We start from the raw sequence: 23612 nt of genomic DNA on the forward strand, positions 1-23612 counted from the left end.
GGGCGGAGGCCCGTTGATCTAAAAAAAACTTGTGCTCATTTTCTACCGCTAGATTCAGATCTGATGGTTTGAAACAAGTGATACTACAGTGTAACAAACAGTACCGTGAACAGTTGATGCTATTGTAGTGCATCAGTACAGTACTACTTGTACAGTGTTTCAAGTGATCCGGGCCTTTCAATTTTGATCTCACGGCTCCAACGGCAAGTCAGAGAACTGTACCTTGGTGACTTGCTACAAGCAAATTAGACAAGCTGCACCGGAAGAACGCCGTTTGATAACCCAACGTGTCAGCCTCGTCGACTCGGATCCAACGTGGAGTCCCGATTCACAGTCTGGAAAATTCCCCAAGAAAAACACAACGAGAGGCATATATGCATCGCACGAAGGTCCATTGAAGGGACGATGATAAACACAGAACCAATTTTCTAGAAAAAGAAGTGAACACGGCATCATCATGCCGTCTACGAGCTGATTCCGTGTAAGGCGCATAGCTCAACCGTTGTTTTTCATTGAGATTAGGGTACGCAAGGCGTGACATAATGTACACAATACAACAATCGACTATCGCTTACATATTTCGATCCCAAAAGGGGTGCACATAATGTACTCAACTCCATATTTGATCACGTGCATGAACGAGGCGATGGTAAACACGAAACCGGTTTCCTTGGAAAAGAAGGGAGCACGTCATCACGCCATCACTAATGCCGTTTATGAGCTACACACGGTGTGGTGCATATCTTATTCGTTGTTTTTCATTGGGATTCAGGTGCGCACGAGACGATTGAAATGCAGAACACAATAATCGATTATCGCTCCCATATTTTGATCCAAAAAAGGTGTACATAACGTATCTAGCTTCCATATTTGATCATGTGCGTAAACGGGCGGTGATAAACATGAAACCAATTTCTTTGAAAAAAATAATGGAAGATGCGCCACCATACCATCACTATTGCTGTTTATGAGCTGCACACACGTTTGGCGCATATCTTTACCATTGTTTTTCACTGCGATTTAGGTGTGTAAGGCGCAACATATATACACAACACAATAATAAACTACCACTCGCATATTTCAACCCAGAAAAAGATGTAGTACTACATAATGTACCAAACTTTCATATTCGATCGTGTGACTGGACAAACTGGACAAAGACGGTGGTAAAGTGTTAAACACATAACCAATTGCCCTGAAAAAGAAGGGAACGAGGCATCACGCCATTACTAATCACGAGGTCGTTTGGCGAAGCTGTAATGCCCAGCAATGTGTAACTTAACTTGATACCGTGTTGGCTTTATTAATTTAAAGTCGGGCAAAATCTTTGCCTGTTATCTAATTTTTTTTGCATTTGAAACCCTCTCACCACGACAAAAAAAAAAAAAAGACACGATGATGGCCGAGGCAGCACAAACGTTTCGATCTGAGACCATCTCTGCTCCAGGGGTCGAACCGCAAAACTCCCCGGCCTAGCGGCTATAAAACGAGTGAGAGCACGGGCATCCGAGGGCAGCACCACCACTCAACTGTCACAGCCGCGGCGCGCGCCACATACCTCCAAGCTCTACTCCGGCCAATCCGGCGCCGTTCATTCGTTTAGTTTGATCGGGGTTAGGAAGATGACGGTGGGAGCCGGGATCGCGGTGCAGGAAGACGGCAGCCTGGCGGCGCTGGGTGCCACGGTCCTGACGGAGGTGCGCGACAATGTGCTCGTCACGCCGGCCGCCGGGGGCGGGATGCTGGACGGCGCCTTCCTCGGCGTCCGGTCGGCACCCGCCGGCAGCCGCAGCGTCTTCCCCGTCGGAAAGCTCAGGTGAGCTGCCTCTGTTTTTCGTCGTTTCTGCGATTCCTGATCTCTGCCCACCTCTTTGGTTTGTCCGTGGTGTTCTGTTTTCGGTTTAACAATAGCAGTATGCCTGTCATGTGCAAAAACCATGTGCCTAGTAGTAGTACTATGCAGTTTGCAATCTTGTCTTCTCTGCACTCTTGGTAAGTACTAGGAATAGTAAGTAGTTCCTGGAAAGTAAAACTTCAGAATGTGCAGTAACTTTCTTTTTCACACATCTTCAAATATTAGCAGCACTTGACTAGAGGTGGAAGGTGTAACTATTGTACAACTTCAAGAAGAGATGCTGGTTGTTGGGGACTATTAACATTTTGGTTTCGTTCACTTTCTGTTTGTTACCAACAGTAATAAATGGTCTTCCTCTCAATAAGAGAAAGTAAACAACCAATGAACCCTTTGCTGGCAAAACAGAAGGCAAGTCATCGATAACGACTTGCATTCCAAAACGAATAACTTGATAGTACAACAGAGCTGCTGCAATTCATCATAAAGATCAAAAAAATTAGCTGAACTGAAAAAAAACGTGTAAGCCATGGGGTGCTGGTGTTTCAGGGATATACGCTTCATGTGCACGTTCCGGTTCAAGATGTGGTGGATGACGCAGAGGATGGGATCGTCGGGCCGGGACATCCCTGTCGAGACGCAGTTCTTGATCGTCGAGGCAGCCGACAGGACCGGAGACGAGCAATCCGCGGTGTACACCGTCTTCCTCCCGATCTTGGAGGGCTCGTTCCGTGCTGTCCTCCAGGGGAACGAAGATGACGAGCTGGAAATCTGCTTGGAGAGTGGTAAGTAACTGACAGACGGACCACAGGAATTTCTTTTCGTCGAGATCAGGCGTTCAGCACAGCTGTTTCATGATGTATGATAGTAGCACTCTTTCCCTTTTCATAATTCAGGTGATCCAGCCGTGGAATCATTTGATGGCACCCATCTAGTTTACGTCGGTGCTGGGTCGGATCCGTTTGAGGTCATCACAAATGCTGTCAAGTATGCCAATGTTTTCCACCATTAATCTTCCTATTTTAGTCCCCTACAGTTTCTAGATCAAGTTTGCTAACTGCTTTCCGTGAATGACATTTTTGCCTTCTCACTGACGCCACATGAGTTGCTTTTTGCAGAGCTGTCGAGAGGCACTTGCAAACATTCTCACACAGGGAAAAAAAGAAGGTACCTTCTTGAAGTAATACTATTTATTAGCATCTGCATTTTGCATCCTTACTACTCCAGGGCCTGTAACTCTCACCTTTCTCCAGATGCCAGACATGCTAAACTGGTTTGGCTGGTGCACATGGGATGCATTTTACACTGATGTGACAGCTGAAGGAGTGAAGGAAGGATTACAGAGGTGTTTTGCCTGTCTCGCATATTACGGTTGATAACAATGCTTACCATTTGCGAATTAATACTGAAATTCCATCGTTTATTTTTGTACTCTCACCAGTCTGGAAAAGGGTGGAGCAGCTCCTAAGTTTGTCATAATAGATGATGGATGGCAATCGGTCAGTATGGATCCAGCAGGAACTGCATGCATATCTGATAATGCAGCCAAGTAAGCAACCTAGCTAGAAGAGTTCATGTCTCAATCTTTATCTGCCAAGTTCGTGATTAAAATTTGCTACTAGATCTTCAGTTGTGATCACTGATATTTGCCTGCGCTCTCTACCTATAGCTTTGCAAACAGATTATACGATATCAAAGAGAACTACAAATTTCAGAAAAATGGGAGGAAGGGGCACAGGGAAGACGATCCAGCAAATGGCCTTGCACATATCATCAGTGAAATCAAGGGGAAACATGAGCTTAAGTATGGTGTTCGACTGTTAGTTTGCTGCCATATACACTATAAAAAAATCTGTGGCAATTCTGATTTTCCCTTACTTTTTTCGACAAAATCCAGGTATGTTTATGTATGGCATGCCATCACCGGATACTGGGGTGGCGTAAGGCCCGGCTCTGATGGGATGGAGCATTACCAATCCAAGATCCAATACCCTATCTCATCACCAGGAGTTCAGAAGAACGAACCCTGTGCCGCCTTCGACAGCATAGCAGCAAACGGCCTTGGCCTTGTTAACCCTGACAAAGTATTCAGCTTCTACAATGAGCTCCATTCATATCTTGCTTCTGCTGGGATCGACGGCGTTAAAGTAGATGTGCAGAACATTCTCGAGTCGCTAGGTGCTGGTCATGGTGGGAGGGTGCTTCTGGCTAGGAAGTATCAACAGGCACTAGAAGCTTCCATCGCTCGGAACTTCTGCAACAATGACATTATATCTTGCATGAGCCAGAACACTGATAACTTGTACAGGTAAGTTTATCTTGCTTCTGAAAGTATATATATGTAGTTTGGTGCAAATTGACTGAAAATATTTCGTCAAAAAAAGAATGTTGGTTGAAAATATATGGTTGGTGATTTACATGGTGATGATCTTGCTACAGTTCGAAGAGAAGCGCGGTAGTGAGAGCCTCTGATGATTTCTGGCCCAGAGACCCAGCTTCACATACCATACACATTGCGTCTGTCGCATACAATACCGTGTTTCTTGGAGAGTTTATGCAGCCGGACTGGGACATGTTCCATGTGAGTAAAAATATCTACTCATGCTAGTACTGTCAATCATGTAAAATATCTAAAGTTATAATCTCCTTTTTCGTGCTGACAGAGCCTTCATCCGATGGCGGAATACCACGCCGCGGCACGAGCAGTCGGTGGTTGCGCAATATACGTCAGGTAACAGAACATTACTACTACAGAGTACAGAGCAGGCCTTTTCAGTTATTTTTCATGTGCTGAAGATAACACTTTGATGCTAACCCTGTGTGCGATCATGCAGTGACAAACCAGGAAATCATGACTTCGATCTGCTGAGGAAGCTTGTGCTTCCTGATGGATCGATCCTGCGAGCCAAGCTCCCCGGGAGACCGACCAGAGACTGCCTGTTTTCTGACCCTGCAAGGGACGGAAAAAGGTTAGAAGTGGACTTCACCTACTCTGTTTTTTTTTTAGAGAAACAGGGGCATACCCCCGGTTCCAAATATATTGAAACCAAACCAAACTACATCATCCAACGAGTTTTAGCATTACAGCACATCAGTCCTCACTACATGCAACATCGGCACACAGGCCCAAAGTATTAACTGACATATCAAAACGAAACACACTAGAGGAGAAAACCCAGATAAACAGCATCAGAAAAAGAAGAGCTTAGCAAAGAACCCTCAGACCACCAATTCTCTCGCTCCTACTGACGATCCAGGACCTGGAATCCTGCACCATCGCCCACCAGGATCAGGTCGTTGGCCTCCAGGGTCCTCGCCAGGTCTTCTGCAGTGATTAGCATTGGACCAAAGCCCCTCGAGCAGTTCATGTCGCTGACCTCCAGAGTCGCCCTTGCTCTTTTCTGTGGAGTCACCCAGGCTCCGGCCACAACAGCATTGGTGGCATCCGGGCCAGATCCTCCAGCTTGCTCAGCATGGACATCAGTTCTCCTTTTTCTTCTTCTTTCAGCAGGATTTTCCATTGAGCACAGCTGCAAGCCAAGCGTCTCCACATCCCCTGCATACCAGTCCATTGAACCCGATTGAAAACATGATCATTTTTGGTAATCCAGATGGTTCTTAGGATAGCAGCAAAGATCATATTATGCTTCTTATATTTCTTCCTATCATTCCACATAGAAGTTACAGTATGCATATTTGAAATTTCAAAGTCCAAGCCCAAAACAGCAAACGCCTCTTTCCAAAGATTAGCAGCAACCACACAGTCAAAAAACAAGTGTTGACAAGATTCCAATTCATTGCAGAAGACACAAGTTAAGTCATCCACATTTTGCCTTTTGACCAGATTATCTCTAGTGAGAAGTCTGTTGTGGGAGAGTAACCAAAGAAAAAATTGAATTTTTGGGGGGTACTTTGATCTTCCAAACACATTGAATATCAACAATTTTAATCCCACCAAAATTAACAACAACATATAAGGATTTCACACTATATACCCCATTTGCTTCCCACTTCCAAATCAAACAATCTTGAGTGCTATCTAATTGAAGAGTTTGAGCAATTTGCTGAATTTCTAACCATTGCAACATCGAGTTATGGTCAAAACACCTCCTAAAAGTCATCTTCAAGGAAGTCCCATCCCAAACATCAGCAATAGTTTTGTTTTGTTCATTAACTAGGAAGTAAACTTCCCAATATTGAATAGCCAAGGAGCAAGAACCAAACCAATGATCCTCCCAGAACTTAATGTTCCTACCATTCCCAACTTTCCACTGATACCCCATTTTAGCAGCTTTAGCAACCCATAGTACCCCTTTCCAAAAGGGAGAAGCGCCATTAGCAGAGAAAAAATGTTGGGATTACTCACATTATATTTTTTATCTACTATTTGCTTCCAAATTTTGTTTTCATTTAAATGATATATCTTGATCCAGGAAGCTAAGAGGCACATGTTCATCTCTAATAAGTCAGGGATGCCCAATCCTCCATACTGTTTTTTCCTAGTGACCAAACCCCAATTAGCTAAATGATATTTATGATGCCCTTCATAGTTATCCCAGAGGCAGTGAGCCATCTGAGAATTAATGAGAGTAATAGCCCATTTAGGGAATTTGATTACACTAAGAAGATAAATGGGAATACTGGCCAAGACACTCCTAACCAGCTCTAATTTGGCAGCACGGTTAAGGAGCTTCCCTCTCCAGCCAGCAGCCCTCAAAAGGATTTTATCTACCACAGGTTGAATGTCCTCTCTTCTAAGTTTACTGTAGTGAAGAGGAACTCCAAGATATTGGAGAGGAAACTCCCCTATCTTGCAGCTCAAGGATTGTGCAAACAATTGTGCATCATCATCACCCACATTAATAGGGACTAGATCACATTTATGAAAATTAATCCTCATGCCAGACATATGCTCAAAGCAAGCCAAAATCCATTTTAGGTTTATGGCAGAAGTTAATCTATTTTCAAGGAAAAGTAAAGTATCATCAGCATACTGCATGCTAATGATCCCTCCTCCCCCAAAATCTTGCATAAGCCCAGCTATTTGCCCTCCACAAGCAGCTTTATAAAGAATCTTAGTGAAAACATCAGCCATACAGTTGAAAAGAATGAGGGGATATGGGATCCCCCTGTCTTACACCTCTACTGGTAAGGAAAAAATGACTATTGTAATCATTGATCCTAACACCAACAGAGCCATTATGCATGAGGCCCTCAATGATAGACATCCACTTGGGGCTAAAACCCCTCAGTTTCATCACCCTCAAGAGGAAATCCCTATCCACTCTATCATATGCTTTTTCATAGTCAAGTTTAAAAATAAACCCAATGTGTCCTTTATAAACAGCATCATGAATTACTTCATGAGCAGATACTACACTCTCAAGAATATACCTCCCTTTAATAAAGGCAGTCTGATTAGGAGAAATAAGTTTCTCACTAACCAAACCCAACCTGTTTGTGGCACATTTAGAAAAAATCTTAAAACTATAGTTGGTCAAGGCAATAGGTCTGAACTTCTGTATAGTTACAGCATCAGTTTCTTTTGGGATCAAAGTCAAAAGAGAAAAATTCAACCTAGAGAGGTCAAGTTTCCCCTCATTCCAGTCCTTCACATAGCCATGAAATCATCTCTAATGAGCTCCCAAAAGTGTTGATAAAAAAGAAAAGAAAAGCCATCAGGACCAGGAGCCCCTTCAGCATAAGAACCAAAGATAGCATCCTTCACCTCTTTTTCAGAAAAAGGAGCATTTAACATCTCATTATGTTCCTGGGACACCATATCCTCTGGGTCCCAGAAGTTATCAATCAGGTCAATATCAAGACAGGGTTCTTTGCAAAACAGGGTCTTTAATTGACAGCAATGTCCAACATACCTTTGTTATCATCCACCATACCCTCATCACCTTGCAACTGGCAAATTTGTTTCTTCCTCCTCCTCTGATTAGCTACAGAATGGAAGTAAGCAGTATTACGATCCCCTTCTAAAATATATCTTTCTCTAGACCTTTGCCTAGCCTTGATTTCTTCAGTACTCCAAATTTTAGTAAGTTCAATTGAAATATCTTTCATTCTTGTCTTAGAAACAGGAGATAAACATTGAGTTTCAGCAAGAATATCAAGCAGATCATATTCAGCCACCAAACCTTGCTTATTTTTCCTTTGAGCAGATTCAATATTAGCAGACGAACCTTTTAAGCCTTTCATAGTGTTTCTAATCTTGAATTTCCATCTATCAATAGAATTATGGAGATGACAGGGAGCTTGCCAAAATTTGGCAACCACCTGTTCAAAACCCTCAATCTTAAGCCACCATTTCTCAAATCTAAATTGTTTAGAAACATGAATTTTCAAAGCCCCAGTATACACAACAAGTGGGGTATGATCACTCCCAACCCTAGCTTTAGAGGCTAGACTACTAGAAGGGAAAAGAGAGTCCCAACAAGTAGTCACAAACACTCTGTCTAATAAAGGCATAACCACATTATCCTGATTATTAGCCCAAGAGAATTGCCTACTAGGGTTTTTAATTTCCATCAAATTAAACTTGTTGATCCAATCATTAAAAAGGTTAGCCTAATGTTGGTTAATGTTCCCAGTGTTTTTCTCACTTCTCTCTCTAATGAGATTTAAGTCACCCCCAATAAGGGTAGGACCATTCCAACAGGCCATGATATTATGCAATTCATTGATAAAATCTAGCTTATGTTCCTCATATGCAGATTCATAAACAGCAATAACTCTCCACAGGACATTATCTTTTTTTGACTTAATGTGCACAGACAGACAGTAAGAGAGGATGCCCCACTTAATAACATCAAACATATCAAGACTAACACCAACAAGAATTCCCCCACCAGTTTCTGGCAACCAATTCCAAGAAAATTTCCCTCCTGGATCTAGTTGCATAAGCTGTAAACTAGAGAAATCCTCCTTTTTAGATTCAGAAAAACAAATAATATCAGGACATGTCTCTCTAATATGGTCATGCACTCTTGTGAGCTTATCAGGTCTATTGAGACCTCTAGTGTTCCAAATTAGAGCAACTACCATTTTTAAAGATCAGTTTTCTCCTTCCTTTTTTCCCACTATGGACTAAAGTCCAGGGTTCATCATCATCAGGTATATCACTAATGTGATCCTCCTGGTCAGCCAAAACCTCACCACTATCTTCCAAACCAAACCTCAGTTCTTCCCTAGATAGACTAATGTCACTAGGAAGGAAACTAACGGGGTTGGAGGTATGAAAATCAACAAGTCTTTTAGTCTCAACTTCTTTAATTTTATTAATAACAGAGTCAACATTTAAATTTCTATGACCCAGGCTAATGCCTGCATTCTTAGCATTAACAGCTAAAATTGGATTATCAAGAGCAGCAAAAGAGTTTGAGAAACCATGAATCTTATTACCTTTAGGAATTTCAAGGTTTTTAGCCTTCTTGAGATCTTGGGCCTTCTCAATAACAGTTTTGCCATCCCTTGGAATCCTGGAATTCATCCTTGTAGCTTGCACAGGGCCCCATTGTTTCTTCTCCTTCCATGCCACAGGAGGCTTGACATGAGTAGAATTGTTGTTCATCAACTCAACTCCCTTGTGTGTAGCAACTTCAGCTTCCTCATCACTCTCCTCATCGAAATGTTGAAGGAGGTTCTTTCCAATATTCTCCTCAGCATTCCTTAGCACCAGAGCATTGTTGTCAAGAACACAAGGCTCCTTGCCATAAACCTTCCCCTGAACAAATGACTCTAGGTTCTGCTGTACAGCAGAATTAGCACCACTTCTTCCAGCAGGAGGGATGGAAGGTTCTGTCTCCATCCTACTGTTGGTTCCATCATTTTTTCCCTTGTCCATAGTCTTGAAGTCATCTCCAATCTCATTATCCTCATCAACATCATCATCTTCATTACCCTGTCCAGGATCTTCATCATCATCATCCTCCACATCAATAGCATCATCTTCAGTTTCCACAAGGAAGTCAATCAGGAAGAAACACTGTTCCATTTCAAAGAGCTTGTTTGATGGGATCTTGGTTTTGTCTCTCACAGCCACCTTCACCCTGACCTCTTTGTAGAAGCTTCTGAAAATTCCTTGCCAATTAATGTTCACAAGCACACCCAGGGTAGTAGAGACTTGGCAAATAGTCTTCCAAGTCAACCACTTAGGAGGGATCCCAAAAATTTTAACCCAAATTTCCTGGAATTCCTCAAAAGGCTCTGCCTCACCCTCCTAGTTCACAAAGTAGATCACCACTCCATCTTTCTTAAGGTTAATGGAGGGGTACTCCACTAATTCTTTAATCCTTTTGCTAGGAGGGAACCTAACTAGGAACTTCTTGGGTGCAATCTGCCTAATTTGCCAGAACCAGTTTACTTTCCACATGTCATTGAAACATTTCTCAAGCTCCTCAGCTGAGATTTCCCCTTCCTTAACCACAACCATACCAACATTATCCATATTCAACCACTGCACAGCTTCTGGACCTTCCACCTCCACATGAAAGAAACCAAGCCCGGGGTTAGCACTCCCCCAATATTGAGCAGTTGGCAGAAGAGAGTACCACATGAGGCAATTATCCATATGATGCCCTGTCTTGCTGCATATGAAACACCTCTTGATCCTAGTGCACAGACCCACATAATGACCAAGTTCTCCACAATTGTAGCAAGTCACATTTTTGAACTTGGGGTCTAGAGCAGGTCCAGGTCCACTAGCCACTGATAACTGAAGATTAGCTCCCACCCTATCACCACTGTTTTTTGATCCATCAGAGGCAGCACTTTTCTGATTCTTCTTCTTGTTTTTACTAGCACCAGAGCCCTGCTGTTGCTGTGAAGGAATCATGCTAGCGCTACTGCCTTGACTATTAGATTGAGGAATGCTAGGAGGCACCCCCTGAGGTAGCATCATCAACGGATTGAAGCCAGGCTGTGGGATCTGCTGGTTGCCGAAGAACTGCGACCACTGATTCAACGGCATATTCCACATGTTTGGCTGAATCATCGGGAACATACCTTGACCAGATCCAATCTGCTGCATCAGTGGTGGGGGGAATTCCGACTTGATGCCCCTAGATCAGGAGCAACACCAAGCGAGGTAGCCCCTGCTATTGTCGCCGCCGCCGCTGGGGGTGCACGCCCACCACTAGGACCACAGCCAGCCCTGGCACCACCAAGTCGGCCCACACCACGACCGCCACCCGCCATTCTGACCACCTCCACGAACGATTTCTTCCCCTCGACCGCGCCCCACAGCTCTGAGAACCTAATCACCTTGGGTTTTGGTAGGAATCCTGCTCTTGCGGGGAAACAATCAGCAGGAGTGAAGGATCTAGTCTGGACCAGCTCCTTCCTGATCCAGACCAGTGTCGGAGACCCAGGCGAAAACCTAGATCCACCCACGGATTTATCGACTGAAGCCGCCGACGCAGTCCCAGCTATATCCAGGGTAGAAGACGTATTCCCGAAAGCCGCCATCCCAGAAACACCACGGACGGCCCGATCTCGCTCAGGAGGATCTAACCGACGGCCACCAACAACAACCACCAGAGAGCAACTGCGCAACGGGCCCCTCCCCTGAAGACATCTGTCGGCTTTCCCCAACCTCTCCGGCGAGCAGTACCTCGCCGGAGATGGGTTTCCTCTTCTGATGCTCTCCTTCCGCCGCCGAGCCCCCACAGAACATCGAGGCCCCTCAACATCTTCAGGCCACATCACCCTACCACCAAGCATCAACGGGGACGGCCTCAACGGCGAGATTCGAGGTGAGGTCATCGCGGCGTCTAATTTTCCAGATCCTCCAGCCCTTGCTCCGCCATGAGATGCTTCGGGTCTTCGGGATCCTTCAGCTTGATCATCGCCAGCGCCGCGGCCACCTGCTCCTCGAGCCCCTGACCAGAGATTTGCGGCCGCCACCCTTTCGCCATCTGCTCGACTGCCCACTCCGAGGCGAGGCTGATCTGCAGAATCAGGAGCTTCCGCCGCAGTAGTGCCTGCCTTCGCTCCTCCACCATCGCCGCTTCCTTCTCCCTCCGCCTTCTCTCCTCGCCCAATCGCACTTCCTCGGCAAACGACGGGAAACCCGCCGTCCACTTTGGAGCGGACATGCTCCTCTGCCGTACGAACCGGTGAGTACCAGCGACGGCGAGCTATCGGGGTAGGGAGGGAGACGGCGGCGGCGCGAGTTCGCCTGGAGTTCGCCAGTTCGCGTGGGTGCGTGGGTGCGCGTATGGATTCGATTTCTCTCTCGTGGACTGGATTTCTCTTCGCCGAACCGAGACTCTCGCGGCCCTGTGGCTAGATCTTGGGTGGGTCAGCAAGCCCCTGCTCACGCGCTGGAATGTACTCTGTTTTATTTAGCTGACAACGATAATACATCTCTGAACTTTTCTGAAATGTTTGGTGTTAAGTGCAGTATTCTCAAGATCTGGAACCTGAACGCGCACTCGGGCGTGATCGGCGCCTTCAACTGCCAGGGCGCCGGCTGGTGCCGAGCAGGGAAGAAGAACCTCATCCACGACGTGCAGCCCGGGACCATCACCGGGGCCGTTCGGGGACGGGACGTCAGCCGCCTTCCGGAGGTCGCCGGCGATGGCTGGAACGGCGACGTGGTCGTCTACTCGCATGTAGCAGGAGTGGTGACCGTCCTGCGGAAGGACGCCGCGTTGCCGGTGACCCTGAAGCCGCGCGAGTACGAGGTGTTCACCGTGGTTCCCCTGAAGCGGCTGGCGAACGGCGCCTCCTTCACGCCGATCGGCTTGATCCGGATGTTCAACTCCGGTGGGGCGGTCACTGAGGTCAGCTACTGCGACGGCGCTGGCTTGGGGGTGAAGCTGCGGGGCGCAGGCACGGTCGGAGCCTACTCCTCAGCGAGGCCGAAGAGCGTGGCTCTGGATTCCGAGGCGATCGATTTCTCCTATGATGACGGCACTGGCCTGGTCACTTTTGAAGTCGGAGTGCCGGAGCGGGAACTCTACTTGTGGACCATCTCGATAGAGTACTGAGAACTCATGCTTGTGTGGCAGACTGACCAGAACGGGGTGAGAAGTTCAGACGAGGGTTCAGAACGTTTCTGAAGAAAGAAGATGAATTGTGAATCATGAGAATTTCAGGGCCGTTTAATAATGGTAGAACGGCCGTGGAGCTAGCTACCATAAATAGCAAAAACACTGAAGCCGGGCTTGGTGAAGCAGCGTTGTTTTGTTGTTGCATAGGGTGCAACTATTTTTGCATTCTCGTGATTTGTTATAAGGTGCTCCTTCCGATCAATAGTACATTACTTATGGATCGGAGGGAGTACATGCAATTGACATGTATACTTTCCGTGAGATAAATAAGAGAACATTGTGTATGAAACCGTGGTTATGTGAAAAGATTGATTACATTGTGGTTACGTGACCTGACTACATTGATGCCGTGATGTTCTTGTTTTTTGTGTGTGTGCGATCTCATCTACTCCATTGGACGTGGCACATTCTCGTGCGCTCGTCCTCTTTTTTCACATCGTCTTCACCAGACCATCTTACTCTTCTCCCCGCCCCCCTTCCTTGTCGCCAGGCCATCTAATATGTCCACCCACGACTGACACTACTGCCACGGTGCCTCGCCGCCCCTCCCCTTTCACCGTTGTACGACATCCCTTTAATTTACTTGCGATTTTTTAAAAATAGTGTATATTTTTAGTTAATTCCACGAATAATAATCGATTTTGAAGTTTCCCGAGAAGAGGGTATCGAGCAAGCCTTCCCCAAGATGTCAGTCTCGGTGTCCTGGCATGGTGATACGTCTTAAACGTATCCATAATTTCTTATGTTCCATGCTACTTTTATGATGATACTCACATGTTTTATACACGCTTTATGTCATTATTATGCATTTTCCGACACTAACCTATTGACGAGATGCCGAAGAGCCAGTTGTTGTTTTCTGCTGTTTTTGGTTTCAGAAATCCTACAAAGAAAATATTCTCGGAATTGGACGAAATCAACGCCCAGGGTCTTATTTTTCCACGAAGCTTCCAGAAGACCGAAAGGGAAACGAAGTGGGGCGACGAGGCGCCGACACAACAGGGCGGCGCGGCCCAGGTCCTGGCCGCGCGGCCCTGGCGTGTGGGGCCCTCGCGTCGCCCCTAAACCTACCCTTCCGCCTACTTAAAGCCTTCGTCGTGAAACCCCCAGTACCGAGAGCCACGATACGGAAAACCTTTCAGAGACGCCGCCGCCGCCAATCCCATCTCGGGGGATTCAGGAGATCGCCTCGGGCACCCTGCCGAAGAGGGGAATCATCTCCCGGAGGTCTCTTCATCGCCATGATCGCCTCCGGATCGATGTGTGAGTAGTTCACCCTGGACTATGGGTCCATAGCAGTAGCTAGATGGTTGTCTTCTCCTCATTGTGCTATCATGTTAGATCTTGTGAGCTGCCTATCATGATCAAGATCATCTATTTGTAATGCTACATGTTGTGTTTGTTGGGATCCAATGAATATTGAATACTATGTCAAGTTGATTATCAATCTATCATATATGTTGTTTCTGTTCTTCCATGCTCTTCGTTGCTAGTAGAGGCTCTAGCCAAGTTGATACTTGTAACTCCAAGAGGGAGTATTTATGCACGATAGTGGGTTCATGCCTCCATTGAATCTGGGACAGTGACAGAAAGTTCTAAGGTTGTGGATGTGCTGTTGCCACTAGGGATAAAACATCAATGCTTTGTCTAAGGATATTTGTGTTGATTACATTACGCACCATACTTAATGCAATTGTCTGTTGTTTGCAACTTAATACCGGAAGGGGTTCGGATGATAACCTGAAAGTGGACTTTTTAGGCATAGATGCATGCTGGATAGCGGTCTATGTACTTTGTCGTAATGCCCTGATTAAATCTCATAGTACTCATCATGATATATGTATGTGCATTGTTATGCCTTCTTTATTTGTCAATTGCCCAACTGTAATTTGTTCACCCAACATGTTATTTATCTTATGGGAGAGACACCACTAGTGAACTGTGGACCCCGGTCCATTCTTTACATATGAAATACAATCTACTGCAATTGTTCTTTACTGTTCTTCACAAACAAACATCATCTTCCACATTATACGGTTAATCCTTTGTTTTCAGCAAGCCGGTGAGATTGACAACCTCACTGTTACGTTGGGGCAAAGTACTTTGATTGTGTTGTGCAGGTTCCACGTTGGCGCCGGAATCCCTGGTGTTGCGCCGCACTACACTCCGTCACCAACGACCTTCACGTGATCTTTGACTCCTACTGGTTCGATAAACCTTGGTTTCATACTGGGGGAAAACTTGCTACTGTACGCATCACACCTTCCTCTTGGGGTTCCCAACGGACGTGTGTTAACTGCACGCATCAAGCACTTTTTCTGGCGCCGTTGCCGGGAAGATCAAGACACGCTGCAAGGGGAGTCTCCCACATCCAATCTCTTTACTTTGTTTTTGTCTTGCTTTACTTTATTTTATTTACTGCTTTGTTTGCTCTTTATATCAAAAACACAAAAAAATTAGTTGCTAGTTTTACTTTATTTACTGTCTTGTTCTCCATATTAAAAACACAAAAAAATTTAGTTACTTGAATTTACTTTATTTAGTTTACTTTATTTACTATTGCTAAAATGGGTACTCATGAAAATACTAAGTTGTGTGACTTCACAAACACAAATAATAATGATTTCCTATGCACACCTATTGCTCCACCTGCTACTACAGCAGAATTCTTTGAAATTAAACCTGCTTTACTAAATCTTGTTATGAGAGAGCAATTTTCTGGTGTTAGTTCTGATGATGTTGCTGCCCATCTTAATAATTTTGTTGAACTTTGTGAAATGCAAAAGTATAAGGATGTAGATGGTGATATTATAAAACTGAAATTGTTTCCTTTCTCCTTAAGAGGAAGAGCTAAAGATTGGTTGCTATCTTTGCCTAAGAATAGTATTGATTCATGGACTAAATGTAAGAATGCTTTTATTGATAGATATTATCCTCCCGCTAAAATTATATCTTTGAGAAGTAGCATAATGAATTTTAAGCAATTGGATAATGAACATGTTGCTCAAGCATGGGAAAGAATGAAATCTTTGGTAAAGAATTGCCCAACCCATGGACTAACTACTTGGATGATCATCCAAACCTTCTATGCAGGATTAAATTTTCTTCGCAGAACCTATTGGATTCAGCTGCTGGAGGTATCTTTATGTCCATTACTTTGGGGGCGGCAACAAAGCTTCTTGATGATATGATGACAAATTACTCTGAATGGCACACGGAAAGAGCTCCACAAGGTAAGAAGGTAAATTCTGTTGAAGAAACCTCTTCCTTGAATGATAAGATTGATGCTATTATGTCTATGCTTGTGAATGGTAGATCTAATGTTGATCCAAATAATGTTCCTTTAGCTTCATTGGTTGCCCAAGAAGAACATGTTGATGTGAACTTCATTAAAAATAATAATTTCAACAACAATGCTTATAGGAATAATTCTGGTAACAACTATAGGCCATCTCCTTCTGCTAATAGTAATGGTTATGGTAATTCTTATGGGAATTCTTACAACAATAATAGGAGTGTACCCCCTGGTCTTGAATCCATGCTTAAAGAATTTATTAGTACACAAACTGCTTTTAACAAATCTGTTGAGGAAAAGCTAGATAAAATTGATATTCTTGCTTCTAAGGTTGATAGTCTTGCCTTTGATGTTGATCTTTTAAAATTGAAAGTTATGCCTAATGAAGATAACGATAATAAGATTGTTACCACAGCAAACGCCATCCAAGTTCGAATTAATGAGAATATTAGATTGATGGCTGAATTGCATGCTAGGTGGGAAAAAGAAGAAAACGAAAAACTTGCTAAAGAGAATAATGTAGCTAAAGTTTAGACTATTACCACCACTAGTAATGATAATGATTCACATGTTGCTAAACCTCCTACTATCAATGGTAAAATAATTGGTGTTGGCAATGTTTCTACTCCTAGTGCAAAGCGTGCAAAATTGCGTGAAACTGCTGAAACTGTTTGTGATAAAACTGCTGAAATTTTTCAAAATATTGGGGACAATGATCCCATCGCTGTAGAGCATAATGGTTTAGATTTTGATGATTGTCACATCTCTGAAGTTATAAAGTTCTTACAAAAACTTGCTAAAAGTCCCAATGCTAGTGCTATAAATTTGGCCTTTACAAAACATATTACAAATGCTCTCATAAAAGCTAGAGAAGTTAAACTAAAACTTGAAACTTCTATTTCTAGGAAGTTAGAAGATGGTTGGGAGACCATCATTAAGATGAAGGTCAATGATTTTGATTGTAATGCTTTATGTGATCTTGGTGCAAGTATTTCTGTTATGCCTAAGAAAATCAATGATATGCTTGACTTGCCACCATTGAAAAATTATTATTTGGATGTTAATCTTGCTGATAATGCTATAAAGAAACCTTTGGGGAGGATTGATAATGTTCGTATTATGGTTAACAATAACCTTGTCCCCGTTGATTTTGTTGTCTTGGATATTGAATGCAATGCATCTTGTCCCATTATATTGGGAAGATCTTTTCTTCGAACTGTTGGTGCTACCATTGATATGAAGGAAGGTAATATTAAATATCAATTTCCTCTTAAGAAAGGTATGGAACACTTTCCTAGAAAGAGAATGAAGTTACCTTATGATTTTATTATTAGAACAAATTATGATGTTGATGCTTCATCTCTTGATGTTACTTGATTCACACTTTCTGCGCCTAGCTGAAAGGCGTTAAAGAAAAGCGCTTATGGGAGACAACCCATTATTTTACTACAGCACTTTTGTTTTATATTTGAGTCTTGGAAGTTGTTAATACTGTAGCAACCTCTCCTTATCTTTATTTTATTGCATTTTTGTGCCAAGTAAAGTCTTTGATAGTACAGTCAATACTAGATTTGGATTACTGCGCAGAAACAGATTTCTTGCTGTCCCGAATTTGAGTAGAATTCTCTGTAGGTAACTCAGAAAAATCTGCCAATTTACGTGCGTGATCCTCAGATATGTACGCAACTTTCATTCAATTTGAGCATTTCCATCTGAGCAAGTTAAGTGCCCCAGAAAAATTCGTATTTACGGACTGTTCTGTTTTGACAGATTCTGCCTTTTATTTCGCATTGCCTGTTTTGCTATGTTTGATGGATTTCTTTGTTCCATTAACTTTCAGTAGCTTTGTGCAATGTCCAGAAGTGTTAAGAATGATTATGTCACCTCTGAATATATGAATTTTCAATTATGCAATAACCCTCTAATGAGTTTGTTTCGAGTTTGGTGTGGAGGAAGTTTTCAAGGGTCAAGAGAGGAGGATGATACAATATGATCAAGAAGAGTGAAAAGTCTAAGCTTGGGGATGCCCCCGTGGTTCATCCCTGCATATTTCAAGAAGACTCAAGCATCTAAGTTTGGGGATGCCCAAGGCATCCCCTTCTTCATCGACAACTTATCAGGTCACCTCTAGTGAAACTATATTTTTATTCAGTCACATCTTATGTACTTTACTTGGAGCGTCTGTTTGTTTTTGTTTTTGTTTTTGTTTGAATAAAATCGGATCCTAGCATTCTTTGTGTGGGAGAGAGGCACGCTCCGCTGTTTCGTATGAACACATGTGTTCTTAGCTTTATTCTTAATGTTCATTGTCAAGGTTGAACTACTTCGTTCATTGATATATGGTTGGAAACGGAAAATGCTGCATGTGGTAATTGGTATAATGTCTTGAATAATGTGATACTTGGCAATTGTTGTGCTCATATAGATCATGTTTAAGCTCTTGCATCATGTACTTTGCACCCATTAATGAAGAACTACATAGAGCTTGTTAAAATTTGGTTTGCATGATTGGTCTCTAGAGTTTAGATATTTTCTGGTTAAGGTGTTTGAACAACAAGGAGACGATGTAAAGTCTTATAATGCTTACAATATATTCATATGTGAGTCTTGCTGTACCATTTATACTTGAGTTTGCTTCAAACAACCTTGCTAGCCTAGCCTTGTATTGAGAGGAAATCTTCTCGTGCATCCAAATCCTTGAGCCAAAAACTATGCCATTTGTGTCCACCATACCTACCTACTACATGGTATTTCTCTGCCATTCCAAAGTACATTACTTGAGTGCTACCTTTAAAATTCTATTTTTTGTCTTTACAATACATAGCTCATGGGAAAATAGCCTTAAAAACTATTGTGGTGAAGAATATGTACTTATGTATCTTATTTCTTAATAAGTTGTTTGTTGAGCGGTAACCATGTTTCTGGGGACGCCATCAACTTTTACCTTTGTTGAATATCATGTGAGTTGCTATGCATGTTCGTCTTGTCTGAAGTAAGGGCGATTTTCATGATCAAATGGTTTGAGTATGCATATTGTTAGAGAAGAACATTGGGTCGCTAACTAAAGCCATGATCCATGGTGGAAGTTTCAGTTTGGACAATTAATCCTCAATCTCTTACGAGAATTTTATCTGTTGTTGAATGCTTATGCATTAAAGAGGAGTCCATTATCTGTTGTTTATGTTGTCCTGGTATGGATGTCTAAGTTGAGAATAATCAAAAGCGAGAAATCCAATGCGAACTTTCTCCTTAGACCTTTGTACGGGCGGCATAGAGGTACCCCTTTGTGACACTTGGTTGAAACATATGCTATGCAATGATAATCCGTGTTAATCCAAGCTAATTAGGACAAGGTGCGGGCACTATTGGTATACTATGCATGAGGCTTGCAACTTATAGGATATCTTATACATAACACATATGATTTATTACTACCGTTGACAAAATTGTTTCTATGTTTTCAAAATGAAAAGCTCTAGCACAAAAATAGTAATCCATGCTTCCCTCTGCGAAGGGCCATTCTTCTACTTTATTGTTGAGTCTGTTTACCTATTCTTTCTATCTCAGAAGCAAACACTTGTGTAAACTGTGTGCATTGATTCCTACATGTTTACCTATTGCACTTGTTATATTACTTTGTGTTGACAATTATCCATGAGATAAACATGTTGAAGTTGAAAGCAACTGCTGAAACTTATATCTTCCTTTGTGTTGTTTCAAAGCTTTCTACTAAGAATTTATTGCTTTATGAGTAACTCTTATGCAAGTCTTATTGATGCTTGTCTTGAAAGTATTATTCATGAAAAGTCTTTGCTATATGATTCAGTTGTTTAATCATTGTCTTCAACATTGTTTCGAATCGCTGCATTCATCTCATGTGCTTTACAATAGTATTGATCAAGATTATGATAGCATGTCACTTCAGAAATTATCCTTGTTATCGTTTACCTACTCGAGGGCGAGTAGGAACTAAGCTTGGGGATGCTTGATACGTCTTAAACATATCCATAATTTCTTATGTTCCATGCTACTTTTATGATGATACTCACATGTTTTATACACGCTTTATGTCATTATTATGCATTTTCCGGCACTAACCTATTGACGAGATGTCGAAGAGCCAGTTGCTATTTTCTGCTGTTTTTGGTTTCAGAAATCCTACAAAGGAAATATTCTCGGAATTGGACGAAATCAACGCCCAGGGTCTTATTTTTCCACGAAGCTTCCAGAAGACCGAAAGGAAAACGAAGTGGGGCGACGAGGCGCCGACACAATAGGGCGGCGCGGCCCAGGTCCTGGCCGCGCGGCCCTGGCGTGTGGGGCCCTCGCGTCGCCCCTAAACCTACCCTTCCGCCTACTTAAAGCCTTCGTCGCGAAACCCCCAGTACCGAGAGCCACGATACGGAAAACCTTCCAGAGACGCCGCCGCCAACCCCATCTCGGGGGATTCAGGAGATCGCCTCCGGCACCCTGCCGGAGAGGGGAATCATCTCCCGGAGGTCTCTTCATCGCCATGATCGCCTCCGGATCGATGTGTGAGTAGTTCACCCCTGGACTATGGGTCCATAGCAGTAGCTAGATGGTTGTCTTCTCCTCATTGTGCTATCATGTTAGATCTTGTGAGCTGCCTCTCATGATCAAGATCATCTATTTGTAATGCTACATGTTGTGTTTGTTGGGATCCGATGAATATTGAATACTATGTCAAGTTGATTATCAATCTATCATATATGTTGTTTATGTTCTTGCATGCTCTCCGTTGCTAGTAGAGGCTCTGGCCAAGTTGATACTTGTAACTCCAAGAGGGAGTATTTATGCTCGATAGTGGGTTCATGCCTCCATTGAATGCGGGACAAGGATGAGAAAGTTCTAAGGTTGTGGATGTGTTGTTGCCACTAGGGATAAAACATCAATGCTTTGTCTAAGGATATTTGTGTTGATTACATTACGCACCATACTTAATGCAATTGTCTGTTGTTTGCAACTTAATACCGGAAGGGGTTCGGATGATAACCTGAAAGTGGACTTTTTAGGCATAGATGCATGCTGGATAGCGGTCTATGTACTTTGTCGTAATGCATTGATTAAATCTCATAGTACTCATCATGATATATGTATGTGCATTGTTATGCCTTCTTTATTTGTCAATTGCACAACTGTAATTTGTTCATCCAACATGCTATTTATCTTATGGGAGAGACACCACTAGTGAACTGTGGACCCCGGTCCATTCTTTACATCTGAAATACAATCTACTGCAATTGTTCTTTACTGTTCTTCGCAAACAAATATCATCTTCAACACTATACGGTTAATCCTTTGTTTTCAGCAAGCCGGTGAGATTGACAACCTCACTGTTACGTTGGGGCAAAGTACTTTGATTGTGTTGTGCAGGTTCCACGTTGGCGCCAGAATCTCTGGTGTTGCGCCGCACTACACTCCGTCACCAACGACCTTCACGTGATCCTTGACTCCTACTGGTTCGATAAACCTTGGTTTCATACTGAGGGAAAACTTGCTACTGTACGCATCACACCTTCCTCTTGGGGTTCCCAATGGACGTGTGTTAACTGCACGCATCACATGGCGACATCAGTAGTCGGGCTCGGCTTTCCGAAAAGCGGGCTATCGGGAAAGCTCTTCCCAAGAGAAGGCTGAGGTTGGTCGGCGCGCATGCCAACATGCCTTGTCAGGCCACGGAATCCCGATGTAGGGTTTCGAGGAAGCTATTCCCGATTAGGGCTTGGACGCGAATAGCTATTCCCGATTAGAGCTTGGACGCAAATAAAGCCCCCATCGCCCCTCCTTCTTCCTCCTCGTTCTCACATTTCCTGCTCTTCGTTTCTCTCTGGTGCTCTCTCTCATTTCGCTCACATTCAAGCTATTTCTTGCCCTTTGGCTTTTTTCAGCAAATCTAGTAGCTAGAACAACAAGAAAGCTCTTGAAACTCTGATCTATTGATGGGTTAATTAGTTGAGGTGTTTTGGAGGTGGTGGTGGTGGTTGTCATGGTGGTGTTTTATATATTGAGCTGTAGAAACGATGTGTTGGTTTTACAGGCCGAGAGGATGTTGGCGGGAGATAATGACGGGAAATCCTAGGAGGGAAAAATTGGCAGAAAGATTTAGGTGGGAAGAATTGGGCGAGAAAATGATACAATGCTACAATTGAAATTAAGCTACAAAGCGAAGTACAACTTTGAAAGTTCAATGTCGGTAACCTAGAGGGGGTGAATAGGTTCTACACAATTTTCCTTGACTTTTTTGCACTTTTAGGCTATGCGGTATATAAAGTGGCCTAATGCAAACTAAGTGGGACACCCTATATGGCAAAATAGAAATATCAAGAACTTCAAGCTCCATGGCTATCACAAATTAAATAGGTGGAAAGAAATAACCGAAACACGCGGAGACGACGATGTATCCCGATGTCCACATCCTTGAGGGGAATCTAGTCACCGTTGGAGAGGTGCGGTACCACGAAGGACACCGAACACCACGAATGCACACCTTCTTCTCCGTGAGCTCCTTCCACGAAGTAGGAGCTCTTCCCACTATGTGAAGACCTTACGGAGGCCTTCAATACCGTACACACTTTCTAGCTCGATCACAAACTTGATCGCTCCCGGTGACTGCTACCGCCAAGGAGTCCTCAACCTCCAAGTGTAAAAATATCGGAGAACGAAACTTGGTAGGATGGTTCAAATCAAAATTTGTGTGGTTGAAAGAGAGATGATTAAAAGATCTTCGAGATACATGAATCAACTCGCAAAATTGATGGACGAATCTTGCGTAATCAAGGATTTGATTTGAGGTAGGGAAAAAGAATGAAGTTCTTGACACCTTTAGCAAATAGATCTGAATCAAATGGAATGGAGAAGGTTAGTTCCCATGAAATTGGGGTTGCCTTATACTACCCGTTGGAGTCAAAAAAAAATCGCGCAGGAATTCACACATAAAAAAATGCCCTGTATAACTGGCTGTGTGTCCGGTCACACCAGGTAAACTCACTGGAATTGAACAGAGGCCAGGCCAAAAAGAGTACAGAGGAATCGGCCGGTATGCGGCACGAGTCCCGGTCATACCGACCTATGAAATTGCCGAGCCGCTGCAAGAGCAGAGCGGCGAGAGGAGCGGGCGCGCCCTGGGAATTGCGGGGGCGCGAGCGGAGGCCGCGATGGGATGGAGGCGGCGTGCGGCGTGCGGCTGCACGGGCATGCGGCCGAGCGGCAGCGCGCGCGAAGGAAAAAAGAAGTTGCAGCAGACGTGCGGGAAAAACGGCAGCAGCGCGCGCAGACACGCGAGCGAAAGGAAGAGCTGCTGCAAAGCAGCAGCGCGCACATGCGAGGATGGGCAGCAGGCTTGGTCGTTCCTTGCCAGGCAAAAAGCAAACGCGGACAGCAG

General features: G+C 43.7%; 2 protein-coding genes across 3 annotated transcripts; one reads left to right on the forward strand and one right to left on the reverse strand.

Moving 5' to 3' along the window:
* Positions 1 to 1516: 1516 nt before the first annotated feature.
* Positions 1517 to 13241, forward strand: LOC127316953 (probable galactinol--sucrose galactosyltransferase 1). 2 transcript variants are annotated; one of them, XM_051347438.2, is made up of 12 exons: positions 1517 to 1816; positions 2402 to 2637; positions 2749 to 2839; positions 2971 to 3019; positions 3106 to 3197; positions 3294 to 3401; positions 3522 to 3656; positions 3750 to 4160; positions 4292 to 4433; positions 4516 to 4583; positions 4687 to 4821; positions 12264 to 13241. In XM_051347438.2, the coding sequence occupies exons 1-12, from the start codon at positions 1623 to 1625 to the stop codon at positions 12850 to 12852; spliced, it is 2250 nt and encodes a 749-aa protein (XP_051203398.1). In that variant the 5' UTR covers positions 1517 to 1622; the 3' UTR covers positions 12853 to 13241. The 2 variants fall into 2 exon arrangements, with proteins under 2 accessions (XP_051203398.1, XP_051203395.1); XM_051347435.1 differs by having other exon boundaries at positions 3522 to 4160.
* On the reverse strand, positions 4852 to 10082 carry LOC127316954 (uncharacterized). Its single transcript, XM_051347439.2, has 3 exons — positions 9263 to 10082; positions 7729 to 7800; positions 4852 to 5408 (listed from the first exon to the last, which is right to left on the reverse strand). The coding sequence occupies exons 1-3, from the start codon at positions 9852 to 9854 to the stop codon at positions 5095 to 5097; spliced, it is 978 nt and encodes a 325-aa protein (XP_051203399.1). The 5' UTR covers positions 9855 to 10082; the 3' UTR covers positions 4852 to 5094.
* Positions 13242 to 23612: the final 10371 nt, after the last annotated feature.

The sequence above is a fragment of the Lolium perenne genome, chromosome 7, assembly GCF_019359855.2.
Source record: "Lolium perenne isolate Kyuss_39 chromosome 7, Kyuss_2.0, whole genome shotgun sequence".
Lineage (NCBI taxonomy): Eukaryota > Viridiplantae > Streptophyta > Magnoliopsida > Poales > Poaceae > Lolium > Lolium perenne.